The sequence below is a fragment of the Oncorhynchus kisutch genome, linkage group LG12 (assembly GCF_002021735.2).
Source record: "Oncorhynchus kisutch isolate 150728-3 linkage group LG12, Okis_V2, whole genome shotgun sequence".
NCBI lineage: Eukaryota > Metazoa > Chordata > Actinopteri > Salmoniformes > Salmonidae > Oncorhynchus > Oncorhynchus kisutch.
This window is the reverse complement of record NC_034185.2, coordinates 55049878-55067415: the sequence shown is the minus strand read 5'-3', so window position 1 is coordinate 55067415 and position 17538 is coordinate 55049878. Positions and strand designations below refer to the sequence as shown.

Below are 17538 nucleotides of genomic sequence, written 5' to 3'. Positions count from 1 at the left end.
AGGTAGGGGATTTATCATCATGGTACATGAGTAGATTCACAGATGTATGTGTGAATCGGGCTGTGTGTGTGTGTGTGTGTGTGTGTGTGTGTGTGTGTGTGTGTGTGTGTGTGTGTGTGTGTGTGTGTGTGTGTGTACGAGGGGGAGTTATAAGACACGTCATTTTAATACAGGGAGCTGCAGTTGCCTGGCTACCGGTGGGGGCTGCACTTGTCTCCCACACATACACACAACTATGCTGCACCAGTCAATGAGTGCACACACACATACACACACAGTCATACACACACGCACACATACACACACTCCTCCGTCTCTATCTCTGAGACGAACCCACAAGGCTCGTCTCTCTTCACTCGCCGGCTCTGTCTTCGCTGTGACAACATCACCACACCTCAGCTCTGTAAGCTTAGCTAGCTACATTCCCTCTAACAGAGAACCTTGTCAATCTGTTAGCTAGCTACCTTCGCTCTCAGAGAGCCTTGTCAATCTCTTAGCTAGCTACCTTCACTCTAACAGAGAGCCTTGTCAATCTGTTAGCTAGCTACCTTCACTCTAACAGAGAGCCTTGTCAATCTGTTAGCTAGATACCTTCACTCTAACAGAGAGCCTTGTCAATCTGTTAGCTAGCTACCTTCCCTCTAACAGAGAGCTTTGTTAATCTTGCTTTGGAGAGACTGGAGGGTGAAGGGATCCTTCTGGAAAATGGACACAGACAATCTGGAGTGGTACACTAAGAATAATGCCGACGTAAAGGTAGGGAAAAGATGGGAGGAGGAGATAGAACGAGGGAAGGAGAGAGAAGGGGAGGAGTCAAGCTGTGTTTTGTCTATGCGTTTTGTCTACGCGTTTTGTCTACGCGTTTTGTCAATGCGTTTTGTCAATGTGTTTTGTCGATACGTTTTTGTCGATGCGTTTTGTCAATGCGTTTTGTCAATGTGTTTTGTCTATGTACGTGCTCACGGGTTCTGTTATGTTCTGTTTCTGTCTGGCTGAGACAGAAGACAGGTTATGATCTACAGGACTTTAATGAGGACCAGCCAACTTTTTGATACAGGATGCAGGAACTGTCACCTGTTATAAAGCGAAGTGCGCAAGGGTAGAAGGCATCCAAAGGTTTAAGAGTAGTGGAACTGGCACGGAAGTTGAGTGTATAACCTTCTGTCAGACAGGACACAATGTGTGCTTTCTGATAGTGTCAAGTCAACTTACCTTGATATTACTAAAGGCGTCCCATAGGGGTCGATTTTGGGACCTGCCTTACTATTAGTGCTTTACTATTTATATATATATATATATATATATATATATATATATTATATATTATATATATATTATACACCAGATACTGACTGTTACTTTTGATTCTGACCCCCCTTTGAACAGGGACACATTATTCAATTTCTGTTAGTCACATGTCTGTGGAACCTGTTCAGTTTATGTCCCAGTTGTTGAATCATACAAATATTTACACGTTAAGTTTGCTGAAAATAAACACAGTTGACAGTGAGAGTTTGCTGAGTTTACATGCTGGTGTTTTCACTGATTCATGTACAACATCTCTCGAATCTGTTTGCTTACAAAGTGACTGGCGCTCCATGTGAAATGTCAAACTACGTTTCTTATCAGTACGCATTTAAGGCAACTGTGCTGTTATTGTGAGAATGGCCTATTACAGCTAAATAGTAAGCCATTTTAATGTATTATCGGTTCTGAAATGCAAGACTGATGTACAGTACATGAGAACAGAACATACTTTAGACCTGAATGTATCCCCCACTCCATGAATAAGAATCACAGAGCATTGCCTGTGTTCTGGTGCCTGTGTTCTCTTCTCTGTGTGTCGCAGATAAAGATGTCCCAGGTGAAACAGGTGGGCCTGCTGGCTGCCGGGTGCCAGCCCTGGAACAAAGATGTGTGTGCAGCCAGTGAAGACCGGTTCGCTTACTGTGCAACACTTGCTATATATGTCTACCAGGTAATTAGCTAGGCAAACATCGGTGTGTGTGTGTGTGTTTGTGTGTGTGTGTTTGTGTGTGTGCGTTTGTGTGTGCTCGTGCGTGCGTTGGCGTGCGTGCGTCTCTCTTTGCGTGTGCTCTCTCACTTCTCTGTCGAAAGGACATTCAAAAGAGATGTCTAATCTGCAAGTGATTTCTGTCATTGACGTTTTCCTTATCTATCGTTATCTCTGCCACTCCATCTGTTTACATATACAACACCAATACCAATGTGTCTGCACCCATGCAGTTGGACCACAGATACAATGAGTTCAAGCTTCGAGCCATCATGTCAGAGCACAAGAAGACCATCACGGCCATATCGTGGTGCCCACACAACCCCGAGGTGTTTGCCAGCGCCAGCGCTGACAACCTGCTCATCATCTGGAACGTGGCAGAGCAGAAGATTGTGGCCAGGCTGGATAACACCAAAGGTACTGATAATGAACTATGCCCAGTGGAGGCAGATGTACAGGGGAGTGGGTGGGCCAGAGGGGGTGTTCAGTAGGGAGAAAACGTTTTGAAATAGAGTGAAACAAGGTGGAGCGGAAAGCTGTGGCCGGATTAGATAACACCAAATGTACTGAACATAGAGACACATGGTCTGTATAACGCAAAAGATACTGGTTCTGATCAATCATCAGAATGGAAATGAGGAATGACTGTGGACCAGTGGTAAGGGAGTTTACCTGGGAGTAGGCTCCTCTTTAGACACTACTGATGGGAGACGTGTCAGAGAGGCTAGAGAGAGTAGGTTGGGTTGCCTTGGGAGGGTGACTCAGTGTAGTGAAGTGTTTGTGTGCTTAGTAATGTCATTAGGACTGGCTATTGTTGCTGCTACACTGACTCCTATCAGGAGGGAGATGGCTGACGACTGGGTGGTTCGGTGTTATTTGTTTTTCTAGGAGAGAGAGAGTGTGTGTGGGCGGGTGGGGGGGTGGGTGAATGTGTGTGTTTGTTTGTGTGTGTGTGTGTATGTGTGTGTGTGTATCTAATGTGTCTCCAACCCTTGTGTACCCTCACCCAGGCATCCCAGCGTCTCTGAGCTGGTGCTGGAACGCAGGTGACGGCGTGGCGTTTGTGTCCCACCGGGGCCCTCTCTACCTGTGGGCCATCAGCGGGCTGGACGCCGGCGTCACCATCCACAAGGAGGCACACAGCTTCCTGTCTGATATCTGTCTGTTCCGCTGGCACCCCGTCAAGAAGGGCAAGGTGGTGTTTGGACACACAGACGGGAGCCTCTCTATCTTCCAGCCAGGTAAGACTGAGGCTGCATCTCAATAGTTGAAAGATAGTCTAGACTGAGGCTGCATCTCAATAGTCTCTAGGTAGTCTAGACTGAGGCGCCATCTCAATAGTCTAAAGATAGTCTAGACTGAGGCTGCATCTCAATAGTCTAAGGATAGTCAATCCATCAGTCAAATTTATTTATAAAGCCCTTCTTACATCAGCTGATGTCACAAAGAGCTGTACAGAAACCCAGCCTAAAACCCCAACAGCAAGCAATGCAGGTGTAGAAGCACGGTGGCTAGGTAAAACTCCCTAGAAAGGCCAGAACCTAGGAAGAAACCTAGAGAGGAACCAGGCTATGAGGGGTGGCCAGTCCTCTTCTGGCTGTGCCGGGTGGAGATTGTAACAGAACATGGCCAAGATGTTCAAATGTTCATAGATGACCAGCAGGGTCAAATAATAATAATAATCACAGTGGTTGTTGAGGGTGCAACAGGTCAGCACCTCAGGAGTGAATGTCAGTTGGCTTTTCATAGCCGATCATTCATAGTATCTCTACCGCTCCTGCTGTCTCTAGAGAGTTGAAAACAGCAGGTCTGGGACAGGTAGCACATCCGGTGAACAGGTCAGGATTCCATAGCCGCAGGCAGGACAGTTGAAACTAGAGTAGCAGCACGGTCAGGTGGATTGGAGACAGCAAGGAGTCATCAGGCCAGGTAGTCCTGAGGCATGGTCCTAGGGCTCAGGTCCTCTGAGAGAAAGAAAGAAAGAAAGAAAGAAAGAAAGGAGAGAGAGAAATAAATAAATAGAGAAAAGAGACAGAGAGAATTAGAGAGAGCATAATTAAATTGACACAGGGCACCGGATAAGACAGGAGAAATACTCCAGGCTGAGACAGGAGGGGTCGGGAGACACTATGGCCCGGTCTGACGATACCCCCGGACAGGGCCAAACAGGCAGGATATAACCCCACCCACTTTGCCAAAGCATAGCCCCCACACCACTAGAGGAATATCTTCAACCACCAACTTACCATCCTGAGACAAGGCCGAGTATAGCCCACAAAGATCTCCGTCATGGCACAACCGAAGTTGTAGCCAACCCGGACAGGAAGATAACATTAGTGACTCAACTCACTCAAGTAACGCACCCCTCCTAGGAACGGCATGGAAGAGCACCAGTAAGCCAGTGACTCAGCCCCTGTAATAGGGTTAGAGGCAGAGAATCCCAGTGGAGAGAGGGGAACCGTCCAGGCAGAGACAGCAAGGGGGATTCGTTGCTCCAGTGCCTTTCCGGTCACCTTCACATTCCTGGGCCAGACAACACTCAATCATATGACCTACTGAAGAGATGAGTCTTCAATAAAGACTAAAAGGTTGAGACAGAGTCTGCATCTCTCACATGGGTAAGCAGACCATTCCATAAAAATAGAGCTCTATAGGAGAAAGCCCTGCCTCCAGCTGTTTGCTTAGAAATTTTAGGGACAGTAAGGAGACCTGCGTCTGTGACCGTAGCGTACGTGTATGTATGTACGGCAGGACAAAATCGGAAAGATAGATAGGAGCAAGCCCATGTAATGCTTTGTAGGTTAGCATTAAAACCTTGAAATCAGCCCTTGCCTTAACAGAAAGCCAGTGTAGAGAGGCTAGCACTGGAGTAATATGATCACATTTTTTGGTTCTAGTCAAGATTCTAGCAGCCGTGTTTAGCACTAACTGAAGTTTATTTAGTGCTTTATCCGGGTAGCCACAAAATATAGGATTGTAGTAGTCTAACCTAGAAGTGACAAAAGCATGGATACATTTTTCTGCCACATTTTTCAACAGAAAGTTTCAGATTTTTGCAATGTTACGTAGATGGAAAAAAGCTGTCTTTGAAAAAGTCTTGATATGTTCTTCAAAAGAGAGATCAGGGTCCAGAGTAACGCCGAGGTCCTTCACAGTTTTATTTGCACCGACTGTACAACCATCAAGATTAATTGTCAGATTCAACAGAAGATCTCTTTGTTTCTTGGGACCTAGAACAAGCATCTCTGTTTTGTCCGAGTTTAAAAGTAGAACATTTGCAGCCATCCACTTCCTTATGTCTGAAACACAGGTTTCCAGGGAAGACAATTTTCATTTTCATCGAAATGTACAGCTGTGTGTCATCTGCATAGTAGTGAAAGTTAACATTATGTTTCCCGAATTACATCACCAAGAGGTAAAATATATAGTGAAAACAATAGTGACCCCAAAACGGAGCCTTGAGGAACACCGGAATTTACAGTTGATTTGTCAGAGGACAAACCATCCACAGAGACAAACTGATATTTTTCTGACAGATAAGATCTACACCAGGCCAGAACTTGTCCGTGTAGACCAATTTGGGTTTCCACTCTCTCCAAAAGAATGTGGTGATCGATGGTATCAAAAGCAGCACTAAGGTCTAGGAGCACGAGGACAGATAGGTAGCCTAGTGGGCGGGGCAGGGTGGGGCAGGGCGGCAGGTAGCCCAGTGGTTAGAGTGTTGGATTAGTAATGGAAAGGTTGCAAGATTGAATCCCCGAGCTGCCTAAGAAATTGAAAATTTCCTCGGTCGGACGCCATTAAAAGTTCATTTACCACCTTCACAAGTGCAGTCTCATTGCTATGATGGGGTCTAAAATCAGACTGAAGCGTTTCATATACATTGTTTGACTTCAGGAAGGCAGTGAGTTGCTGCGCAACAGCTTTTTCTAAAATTCGAGATTCGATATAGGCCGATAGTTTTTTATATTTTCTGGGTCAAGGTTTGGCTTTTTCAAGAGAGGCTTTATTATTGCCACTTTTAGTGAGTTTGGTACACTTCCGTACCATCCATACTCAGTACACATTCGTACTCACAATACACATCCTTACTGAGTACACATCCGTACTCAGTCTAGATTGAGGCTATCTCAATAGACTATAGACATTCTAGACTGTGGCTGCATCTCAATTGGGCTGGGCAAGAACTGGCAAGAACCGGGCATGCGCTTCCCTATTACAAACAATTTTACATTTGAGTCATTTAGCTAGCAGACACTCTTATCCAGAAAAACAACCACATATTACAATTATTGCAAGTACAGATGTAGGATCTTAATTTGAGCCAGTTTGCTACAGCAGGAAAATAATCCTGCAGCAACAGGAAATGTGAATTATTATGTGGATTATAATTCATGGATATATTTTGTAACAAATTTTGTAACAGCTATTTTGTAACAAATTTTTTGTTAGGGCAAATCAAGACTGACATTTTGAAGTGAAAATGACATACTATAGAAGCCTTTTAAAACCTTGAATACAATACAAGTTTGCATTTTCTGCCGTGCAGGAAAATTCTCAGTAACAAAAGAGTTACTTCGAAATAGCTGCTATCAGTAGAATCAGTTCCCGGAAGAAAAAACACAACCTTTAAATATGTATTTGTTGACTGTTTATTCCACATGAGAACCTTTTTTTGGTACCTCCAGGTATTTCATTCGGGGCTGTGGTGACTTCATTTAGTCAGTTGATGCAGCAGGTCTCCTCTCCTGTCCTAGGATCTAAAAACCAGAAGCACGTGTTGCGCCCGGAGTCTTTAGAGGGGACGGACGAGGAGGACCCGGTCACAGCGTTGGAGTGGGATCCCCTGTCTACAGACTACCTCCTAGTGGCCAACCAGCATAATGGCATCAGAATGGTCGACTCAGAGGGGCTCACCTGTGTCACTACTTTCAGCTTCCCCAGTTCAGCTGCCTCTGTACAGTGTCTGGCCTGGGTTCCCAGTGCACCCGGCATGTTCATCACTGGAGGTAAGGAAATATTGGGGTAGGGTTTACGGCGTAGGGTACAATGGGTTAGGGTGCAGGGGGGAGGTGAAAGCGTGCCCCCGGCCTGTTCATCACTAGAGGTAAAGACATAGGGTGCTGGGGGTTACGGTAAGGTCACAGCCCTGGGTTTGTTCTTTACACGGGGTGGGGTATGTTTATCAGTGTAGGTAGCTAGAGGTCAGGTGTGTAAGGCTCAGGCCTTTAGAACTGTTCCAACGTGTTCCTTCTGTTCCCAGATTCTCAAGTCGGTGTGTTGAGGATATGGAACGTGTCCAGATCTACACCGCTGGACAACTTTAAACTGAAGAAGACCGGCTTCCATGCTTTACATGTGTTAAACTCTCCCCCAGCCAAGAAATGTAAGCATCTGACACACTACTGAGGCATTAGCTCTAATAATCCACAAATTAGGGTAGAATCCACAGTCTGCAGTACACTCTTAGAAAAAAAGGTGCTATCTACAGCTGTCCCAATAGGAGGACCCTTTGAAGACACCCTTTTTGGTTCGAGGTAAAACCGTTTTGTTTCAAGGCATAATCCTTTTGGGTTCCATGTACAACCCTTTCCACAGAGAGTTGTATATGGAACCCAATAGGGTTCTACCTAGGGTTACACTATAGGGACAGCGGAAGAACCCTTTTGGATCCCTTTTTTCTAAAAGGGAACAATAACTTTCAGAGTTTTGGATATGAATGACTGATCTTGTGAAATAAGATTGCAATATCTCTTGGAAAAACTGTAACTTTTCTATAGCATAGTGTGTTCTTTCCCCATTCTTGCTATCACCTGACCCCTCCTGACTCCCCCTGGCCCCGCCATTATTTGCCTCCTACCCTCTTTTCAGCCTTGAGCTCCATCTCCCCGACAAAGAGCCATTACACATCATCTACCAGTGAGGCTGTTCCTCCTCCTACTCTATCCCAGAACCAGGCCTTCTCCCTCCCCCCGGGCCACGCGGTCTGCTGCTTCATGGATGGAGGGGTGGGGCTCTACGACATGGGAGCCAAGAAGTGGGACTTCCTACGAGACCTGGTGAGGGAGGGAGGAGAATTGGGATAAGGGCGTTCTTCTATTTCTTGTTAGTGTCTGCATTTCTGTTTTACACAACTCCCAATCCAGTTCATGTTGAAGATGACCTGACCATGAAACAATATGTTGTTCTCAGGGTCATGTGGAGACCATATTTGACTGTAAATTCAAGCCAGACGACCCCAACCTGTTGGCGACAGCCTCGTTTGACGGGACTATTAAGGTGTGGGACATCAACACCCTCACAGCGGTTTATACGTCTCCCGGCAACGAGGGTGTGGTCTACTCTCTGTCCTGGGCTCCTGGTAAGACATGGGGAGAGAACACACACAGACCATAAAACTTTGGGTGTTTCTCAATATGCATTGTACCGTTGTTCCACACTCTCGTGCTCCGAGTGCACTCTCCGAGGACGAGACTGTATTACCCCTACTGTATTACCTCACGCTGCACCTCCCCATTCAGTGAACCTTCTTCCAGCCAGGACAATGGCAACAATAGAGACGAAACAAGATATACACAAAGCAAATGTTTTACTTCATAACTATCAGCTAGCTACATGTGAATCTGTTACAGGAATTAAATTCCTCTATGTTTTAACACCCAATTAAAATTAAACACTCTGTCTATTCATAAGGATATGTATGTCCCTTATTAGTATAAAAATGGACAGAGCCCAGTCTTAAAGTCAAATAGCAGCCTTTATTCACGAGAGTACTGCCCATTACACATTTTACCACAGATTATAAACTGAAAATGACGTCATTAGTTTCAGTACTAGCCCATGTCATCTCCGCTGTAGTACAATGGCTGTATGGTTCTCACATGTCTCTCCCTATTTAAGATAATATATGACCGAGCCAAGGCCATGCTTGTGTAGATAAGCCTTCTAGCCAGACTGGCTATACGTTAATTCATTTCTGCCATGGTACAGACAGTCATTGTTCTAATTCTTGATTATATTTACACACATTATATTCAGTACTAGGATTAAAAAGAAAATTCATACATATACAGTAACATAATAGTATTCTGATTAGTCAGTCCTGATTGAAATGTATACATAATTAGTCATCATTGATAAAAAATTCCCTTAACAGAATCGTAATAATCTAGCTAACCAGACAGTTTAAATTAACAGGCAAAAATGACCTAAATCGAATGTTATGCAAGGTTGATGTCAATTCTTCGTCGGTAGCTCGCTACTAATTCTTCGTGGCTATCTAGCTAGCTAACAGTAGTAGCTAACAAGTCCCCCTATTGAATTGCTAGTCTTGCTATCTCTGCACAGTACAGTGGATATTGTAGGCAGGTAAACATGCCAAAAAATAACACAGTATGCATTTCTTAATATATCAAGAAAAAAACATTGTAGTCAGTTTATTTTTTCTCGCTTCAGCTCAAATAATGCCCGTTGATGTCAAGAATTGAGCGCGTTTTTTTTACATGTTTGCATCATATTCCCGTGCACACTTTCCATTGAAGCTTGCGTCTATGCACGTGTCAAAACATGTACAAATGGAGTACGCCGCCGAGAAGTGCCCGCATGTCCCAGTGCGCATACTTTAGTATGCACTCATACTCCGACCTTCCCATGCTCTAATTCGAAACACCCTTTAATATATCATATTTCGTCATGTTGACTTTTATTTTGAAAACTGCCTTAAGTATATATTTTCAAGTAAAGTGTTACCTTGAGTTCTTGTCCATTAATAATGATTTACTGAATATAAATTAAGAAGTCAACTTTATGCACTTTTTTTATGATTCAAACCAGTTATGAAACATGTTGCGCTTTTCTTGCGTTCGTTCATTTGGAAGTCGGAAATATGTCTCTTGTTATCTTCGTGTGTGTTCTTCGAAAGGAGACCTGAACTGCATAGCCGGAGCCACGTCCCGGAACGGTGCATTCATCTGGGATGTGAAGAAAGGCAAGATGATCACACGATTCAATGAGGTACATCAACAACACTGACGAAAAACATGACAGTCATAAGGGCTTTTCACACTACTGAGCCGACAGAGCTAAACCAAACCAAGCTGTACTGAGCTAGCCTGGTCACGCATCCACTAGCCAGCACAGTTTTGTTCGGGCCGCGATGATAGTGTGAAAAGGTTAGTAGAGTGATCTATCAATAATCTCTTTAGTTTATCAATATTTATTTTTACGTCTTAGACATTTTGTTCCCTTGTGTACTCAACAGCATGGGAATCATGGTATCTTCTGTATCGCATGGAGCCATAAGGACTCTAAAAGAATAGCCACATGTAGTGGCGACGGCTTTTGCATCATTAGGACCATCGACGGCAGGGTCTTACACAAGTACAAGCACCCTGCTGCTGTGTTTGGTTGTGACTGGAGCCAGAATAACAAGTAAGAGTCCACTTGTGTAGTTCACCTTTCATACTGTATAACAGGTATACTGGAAGATACAGTAAGTTACCTATATTCTACTAGATCTATCCTTTCTCTCGCTCTCTTTTTCCTTCCTTCCTTCCTTCCTTCCTTCCTTCCTTCCTTCCTTCCTTCCTTCCTTCCTTCCTTCCTTCCTTCCTTCCTTCCTTCCTTCCTTCCTTCCTTCCTTCCTTCCTTCCTTCCTTCCTTCCTTCCTTCCTTCTCTCTGTCTCTCTGTCTCTCTGTCTGTCTCTTTCTCTCTTTCACTCTTTTTTTTCTTTCTCTCTCCATTCCCAGAGACATGATAGCCACGGGTTGTGAGGATAAAAACGTGCGCGTGTACTACCTGGCCACCAGTTCTGACCAGCCACTCAAGGTGTTCACGGGTCACCTGGCCAAGGTGTTCCACGTGCGCTGGTCTCCTCTCCGAGAGGGTATTCTCTGCAGTGGCTCAGATGACGGGTACACGCAGCACATTAATACATTATTCATATGTGTTCTTTCACTGAGTCTCACAGCACATTGCATTAGGGTAATTTATCACATCCACCAATGTATAACAGTACCTGAATAATGTATGGCAAACACTTTGTACAGGTACTGATACACAGGTAGTTATTTGATATGCTGTCATTATCAATACAGATGCCATTGGTTTGAGTAGTCACTCTATTATGTACATGGGAGTCCGTATATAACCTCCCTCTCTCTCTCTCTCTCTCTCTCTCTCACACTCTCTCTCTCTTTCTGTCTCTCGCTCCCTTTCTCTCTCTCTCTTTCTGTCTCTCGCTCCCCTCCCTCCTTCTCCAGGACTGTGCGTATCTGGGATTATACCCAGGATGCCTGTATCAACGTACTGAGTGGTCACAAGGCTCCGGTCCGAGGCCTGATGTGGAACACGGAGGTACCCTACCTGCTGACCAGCGGCAGCTGGGACTACACCATTAAAGTCTGGGACACCAGGGACGGAACCTGCCTGGACACCTGCTACGACCACGGCGCTGATGTTTATGGTACCGGTCCTCAGTAATGAATCAGGAACACCACACTGCAGCCATCATCAAATAGACTCAGCCACAGGCCCAGGATCATTTCTAGACTGCAAACTGACCACCAGAAGCCCAAACATATCATATTTGACTAAAACATTTTCATCTCAAACCTTGCTTGCGTTTGCATACAATCACATGACTCTCTCTATTATGCGTGGGAGTCAAAATTCAAATCACTTGGAGCTGATTTGCTCACAGCTTTTTATGTCCAACAAGAAAAAAAAAAGAAATATAGGGGGGGGGGGTTGTTAACAAACTTTGGGGGCCAAATAAAAGTATCTGTGGACCACCAGTTGGGGAAACCTGCTATGCTTTATAGAGGCCAATGAATGTGAAATTAAATGTATGGTACTGTTTCTACACTGACACTGTGTCTGCAATACTGTAACCTGATCTGATTCCTCCAGGCCTGACTTGCCACCCCAGCCGTCCGTTCACCATGGCCTCATGTTCCCGGGACTCTACGGTCAGGTTGTGGTCCCTCACTCCGCTCATCGCTCCGCTCCTGGTCAACGTCCTGGCTGACCACAGCTGGGATGACATCATCGGCAACACAGGTCAGTCAAATATTACGATACTGAAGAAATGTGTTGTGTAGAACATGTACAGTGGAGGGTAAGGCACATAAACACCCTTATTTTGTGCCAGCGTTTACCCACCTTTCGCTGAAAAAATGCATTGAAAATATAGGGAGCGTAACTTTACTCACCAGGAACTGCGGTTAGCGTGTGCCTGTCTATTTTTTTTTACCTCTACATCACTGGCCATGTAGAATAAGGAATCGTGTTAGTTCTATGTGCTACATTTCTGTCTGTATACACTCCAGGATTAGGGATTCATCAGTAAATCACTCTCCCATCAGTCACTATGACTATATTGTTATAGAAGTGTTGATTACTCATGACATCAATATGTTGATTGCTCATAACTCTGTCTCCACCGTGAGAGAGTGATACCGCAAATATGTATCCGTTCAAACACGACATAGCCTCACAAGAACCATTATTCTGAATGACATCATGGTAGAGTACTATATCCCCTCCTCTCCTCCAGATAGGGCCATGGTACCTGGTGCTACCCCTCTGCTCTGTGGGAAGGTGTCCAGAGACATCAAGCAGGAGCTGGATAAACTCTCCAGTGAAGTACGGGTGAAGAAACTCAGGTGGTTCTCTGAATGTTTCTCTGTGAGTATATTTACTCGCAATTTTCCTTAAATGAATAGCACTCTATTTACGGTCATTTAGTTGTTCCATTCCCGTAGTCCAGAAACATGGTTTTAACTGATGGTTTGATGGAAGTATAGTTGTTTGTTCCTTGGTATAGTTTTACATCATCAGGTATCAAATAACCTATGGATAAATCTCTTAAGTTAGTACTCCTATTTGGTAGTAATATTAGCACATATTACTGGAATCACCATGTATTATGTACTGTACTTTACATACTCCCTACTCTTATGAAGTGCTTAGGAATACTTTTTCTATGTTATTTCCTCCAGCCACCAGGGGGGAGTCATAACCTGTGGGACCTGGTGTCAGTGATCAATGGGCAGGACGACAGTCTGCTTCCCCAGAGCTACGGCAAGGGCATCATGCACATGAAACACTTGGTCCGCTTCAAAACCGTAAGTCGACCACTGACTGACTGACTGACTGACTCATCTCACACATGGTCCAGTCCCTTCAGATCTGCAAACATCCAAGGGTTAGGGCCAAAGGAAAGGGGGATGGAGTGATTTTGGACCAAGCGTATGAATCGTATTTCTAAGGGGTTCGTTTTTCAAAAGAACATCAAACGTTTCACGACTATTCACTTACAGTACACATTTCAATGTGTCTGTTCTGTAGTCTGAGGCCCAGGAATTGACCATAGTGAAGATGTCTAAGTTCGGCGGGGGGATCGGGGCTCCCAGTAAAGAGGAGAGACTGAGAGACGCAGCAGAGATCCATCTGAGACTGGGGCAGATCCAGAGATACTGTGAACTCATGGTGGAACTGGGAGAGGTAATGGACGGATTCATTATAGGCCCTAGGCTACACTCTTAGAAGAATAAAAAGGTTCCAAATGGGTTCTGCGGCTGTCCCCATAGGTAGAACCCTTTTTGCTTCCAGGTAGAACTCTTTTGGGTTCCGTGTAGAAGGGTTTTACCTGGAACCGAAAGGGGTTATTCAAAGGGTTCTCATATGGGGACAGCCTTAGAACCATTTTTGGTAGTAGATAGAACCTTTTTTCTAAGAGTGTAGACCAACTATGGGTGTATCAGGAACAATACATGGAATCATACGGCATTACAGTATGTCCCCCATTAAAGGGTGTCAAATTAACAATCACAGCATTAATTGCTGTACATAATGATGATGTCTGTCATGTTTTCTGTATTTGTCAGTGGGACAAGGCATTGTCAGTTGCCCCTGGTGTATCCATAAAGTATTGGAAGAAACTCATGCAACGGTATGTTTTGAGTTAGTTTGTCTTTTCAAGAGGCATGTTTATGGTTACGTGTACATTTGAGCCATTTAGCAGACGCTCTTATCCAGAGCGACTTACAATTAGAACCACAACAGTGGTTGTTGACTTCCTTCCTCAATGCATGTGTCCTCGTAGAAGAGCCGACCAGCTGATGCAGGAAGAAAACCATGATGTCATCCCGTACTGCATCGCCACAGGAGACGTGAGGAAGCTGGTCAACTTCTTTACTGCCAGGGGTCAACTGAACGAGGCGCTGCTAGTGGCTCAGGTATGACAACATTGGCATCCTATGATTAATTGTATAGTTAGAAAACAAAGTAACATAATATAAAACATGTATTGGTTCCAATCGGAACCCCTGTTCTCTAAAGGAGAGAACAACATACCACCATGTTAATTGGCTTATCTGGATTGAAGGTTCATTCAGCCAAATTGCTGTCGAACGTCATACCTTTGTTCTTGTACAGGGAGCTTGTGAAGGCAACATCCACGTGCCTCAGACCGCCGTAATCAACCATACAACCACTACAGACAGCGACGACATACAGGCATATAACGGGTGTGTCCTTTTCACATGAAAATACACCATTTTGCATAATGTTGGTGTGTTCCACAGCATACATAATCACCATCCTGTCCATGGTGCATTGCATCCATACTGGGCAACTGAATATCCCCTCATGACCCCAGGCTTGTGAGGGTGAAGTGTAATCTCTGTTGTTCCAGGCTACTGCAATGTGTATGTAAGGAGCTAGCGGAGTGGTATTTCCAAGATGGCCGTGCTGTGCTGGCGGCCTGCTGTCACCTGGCTGTGGACAACACTGAGGTAAACACACAGACAGGGCATGATGGCGTCAAAGGTTACGTATATGATCCTCTCTGTATGTTCTCTTGTAATATACACATAACATTCACTGTTGCGTATGCTAGTTGAAACCTAAAGCTGAAACCTAAAGCTGGTCATGAGCTACCCTCCTGCAGGGTTTTGTTCCAACCCTACTCCCAATACACCCGGTTCTACTAATCAGCGGCTCCTCTGGCCCTTGATTGGCTGAATCAGGTGTTTACATGTAGGGCTGGAGCAAAAACCTACAGAGCACTAATGCCTATGAATGTGAACATAAATGTGCATATTTAGTAGATGCATAACTTATCATGTTGTTGTGTGTCCCCCACAGCTAGCCATGGCCAGTCTGATCCGGGGTAATGAGCTGGAGCTGGCTGTGTGTGTAGGGCTGGTGTTGGGAGAATCAGCCAATCAGGCCACTCACTATGTCCTGGAGCTACTAGCCAGGAAGTACATGACCACACCCACCTGGTAAGAGCCAGTTACAACTCTCCATGAGAGGGCTAATGAACATGACAGGCTAGATTATATATATATATATATTCTCCATATGATTGTGAATATACAGAGTGCATTTGTTTATCATCTCCATCTTCTCATTTCTTGTAGCTTTCCATCAGTTGGAAGCAGGTATTACACATGTTTCATGTATCATAACCCTATGTTTACTGCGATAAATGATTTTACTTTATTCTGCATTGATTTTGTTCCATCCGGTTGTACCTGGTCTTGTACCAGTACCTTACCTCATTCCTAAAGACTGCTTAGGTTTTCAAAGGGATGTGTGGATGTGTCCCCTGCAATCCAACAACTGGACTGATGTCACCACTCTTCTCCTTCCCAGGGACCTGGCGGCTGACCTTCTCCAGATGATCCCAGACAACGAGGTCCTGCTGGCCAAGCTGTGTGCCTTCTACCCTGGGAGCTCCTCGGAGATAGACCAAATCCATGAAAAAGTTGGTGCTGAATTTCAGCGGAAATTCTCAATTGAGCATCCGTTTTAGTCCCAATTGTGTCTGGGAAACCTGTCCTAATTGTTTAAACAGAAAAACATAGAAGTAGACCTATTGACAATATGACATGAAAATGTCAACAACAACATTGAAGTATAAAATGCATGTTAATAATTGGTGTTGTTGTTTCAGTGTGGTCTTCCCAGTCTGGAGGAGTGTCAGGCGTTAGCTGAGTCTGCTGTCAGCGAGGGAGACATCTTCAACGCGGTCAAGTACTATCTAATGAGTCCAGAACCCGAGGCAGCCCTGCTTGTTGGCATCGCCCATGTCAAAGAACAGCTGAGTGATTCTGACTGGACCGTAGACTCTGTCCATCCTATCCTGGACCTTCTGGGTTACATTAGAACGGACCGGCTCATACTTGCCAAGTTCACTGAGTAAGTGAACGGGAATCAGAATGTGTGAGACAATGTCACCTGGGTCTAGGCAGGTAGCCTAGTGGTTAAGAGTGTTGGGCCAGTAAACCGAAAGGTTTATGGTTCGAATCCCTGAGCCGACTAGGTGAAAAATCTGTCAATGGGCCCTTGAGCAAGGCACTTAACCCTAATTGCTCCTGTAAGTCACGTCTGCTGCTGTAGATTGGTCCTCAGCCCTCTCACCTTGGATGTTCTTTCTGTGTTATAGAGCTCGAAGTGAGCTGCTCATCCTATCTGGCTACATCGGTGCACTGTTGGCCATCAGAAGACAATACTCCAGCATTGTTCCTGCACTTTACGAGTACACCAGGTAAGATGCAAAAAACCACAGTAAATGTATGTGTTGAACCTACATCACCTAATGCTTCAACGTTGAATTTAAAAGCCCTATCTCTGACCTCTCACCTTCCTCCCCAGTCAGTTGATGAAGAGGAGAGAGGTGTCTGTTCCCTTACAGATAGAGCAACTCTCTGTAGAGCTGGAGGCTTGGATGGCCTGCACACAGTCTCTCATCAAGTGAGTGGAAGAATTGTCTTATCAATCCATGACTCTGATATACTCTACTCTGGCCAATACGTTAGTCATCACATCCAAGTATTGGACTGGCAAGACAGTTTGAGGTTCAAAGTCTGACATTAAAACACACCAGTGTTTACCTGTCTGAATCGTTTGATTCTGTCTCCATGCCACCCAGCTCCAGGGGTCCTGATGAGGCTCCTTACACCCCTCCGTCAGAGGCCCAGAAGGCAGAGCACGCCCATCTGCTAGACAGACTCCAGGAGGAGCCACTCAGGGGCCTGGAGGGGCCCGACTATGTCACAGGCTCCAACCTGCCCAGCCACTCTGATGTCCAGGTCTCCTGCTTTACCGGACTCAGGATCCAGGTCAGCCTCAAACAATCAACCAATTAATAATAATAAATAAATCAAAGTGTATTCAGAAAAATGCGTTGGTCACAAAGGGACAGTTTGGAGGACACAGAATTTGGTTAGAGACTAGGCTTAATCTGGGTCAGGGAAACAAAGGGCTCAGCAGCAACCCAGACCGAAACCGCCATGCTTTCTAACCCCTTATAAAGAGGACCATGCTATAAATAACCCATAAGTGGTTACTATTTGTAGTCCCCTAGTGGTGGATAATCACTATGTGGGTGGTAATCAGTAAATTGCTGCTCAAACTGTATCCACAGCGACGATTTGAAGTGCCTTTCTGCTTCAAGTGTGTCTCAGTCACTTCCTCTGGTGATTCAAGGGGAGAAAGATGACGTTGCTTCAAC

General features: G+C 44.9%; 1 protein-coding gene across 3 annotated transcripts in view; it reads left to right on the top strand.

Moving 5' to 3' along the window:
- Nucleotides 1-17538, top strand: part of wdr17 (WD repeat domain 17) — a 32247-nt gene that overhangs the window by 10696 nt on the left and 4013 nt on the right. The window contains exons 2-27 of one of the 3 annotated variants that reach the window (XM_031837837.1): nucleotides 1850-1978; nucleotides 2248-2431; nucleotides 3025-3255; nucleotides 6772-7023; nucleotides 7278-7400; nucleotides 7886-8073; nucleotides 8207-8375; nucleotides 9936-10027; nucleotides 10275-10444; nucleotides 10763-10927; nucleotides 11276-11478; nucleotides 11925-12074; nucleotides 12571-12701; nucleotides 13016-13141; nucleotides 13365-13520; nucleotides 13904-13968; nucleotides 14122-14254; nucleotides 14454-14545; nucleotides 14713-14812; nucleotides 15165-15304; nucleotides 15443-15463; nucleotides 15678-15789; nucleotides 15979-16223; nucleotides 16471-16572; nucleotides 16680-16778; nucleotides 16957-17146. In XM_031837837.1, the coding sequence (XP_031693697.1) occupies nucleotides 1856-1978; nucleotides 2248-2431; nucleotides 3025-3255; nucleotides 6772-7023; nucleotides 7278-7400; nucleotides 7886-8073; nucleotides 8207-8375; nucleotides 9936-10027; nucleotides 10275-10444; nucleotides 10763-10927; nucleotides 11276-11478; nucleotides 11925-12074; nucleotides 12571-12701; nucleotides 13016-13141; nucleotides 13365-13520; nucleotides 13904-13968; nucleotides 14122-14254; nucleotides 14454-14545; nucleotides 14713-14812; nucleotides 15165-15304; nucleotides 15443-15463; nucleotides 15678-15789; nucleotides 15979-16223; nucleotides 16471-16572; nucleotides 16680-16778; nucleotides 16957-17146 (3762 nt within the window). In that variant the 5' untranslated portion in view covers nucleotides 1850-1855. Of the gene's footprint in view, nucleotides 1-1471; nucleotides 1979-2247; nucleotides 2432-3024; nucleotides 3256-6771; nucleotides 7024-7277; nucleotides 7401-7885; nucleotides 8074-8206; nucleotides 8376-9935; nucleotides 10028-10274; nucleotides 10445-10762; nucleotides 10928-11275; nucleotides 11479-11924; nucleotides 12075-12570; nucleotides 12702-13015; nucleotides 13142-13364; nucleotides 13521-13903; nucleotides 13969-14121; nucleotides 14255-14453; nucleotides 14546-14712; nucleotides 14813-15164; nucleotides 15305-15442; nucleotides 15464-15677; nucleotides 15790-15978; nucleotides 16224-16470; nucleotides 16573-16679; nucleotides 16779-16956; nucleotides 17147-17538 lie in introns of those variants that run through there. The other 2 variants (XM_031837835.1, XM_031837836.1) reach the window with 2 other exon arrangements.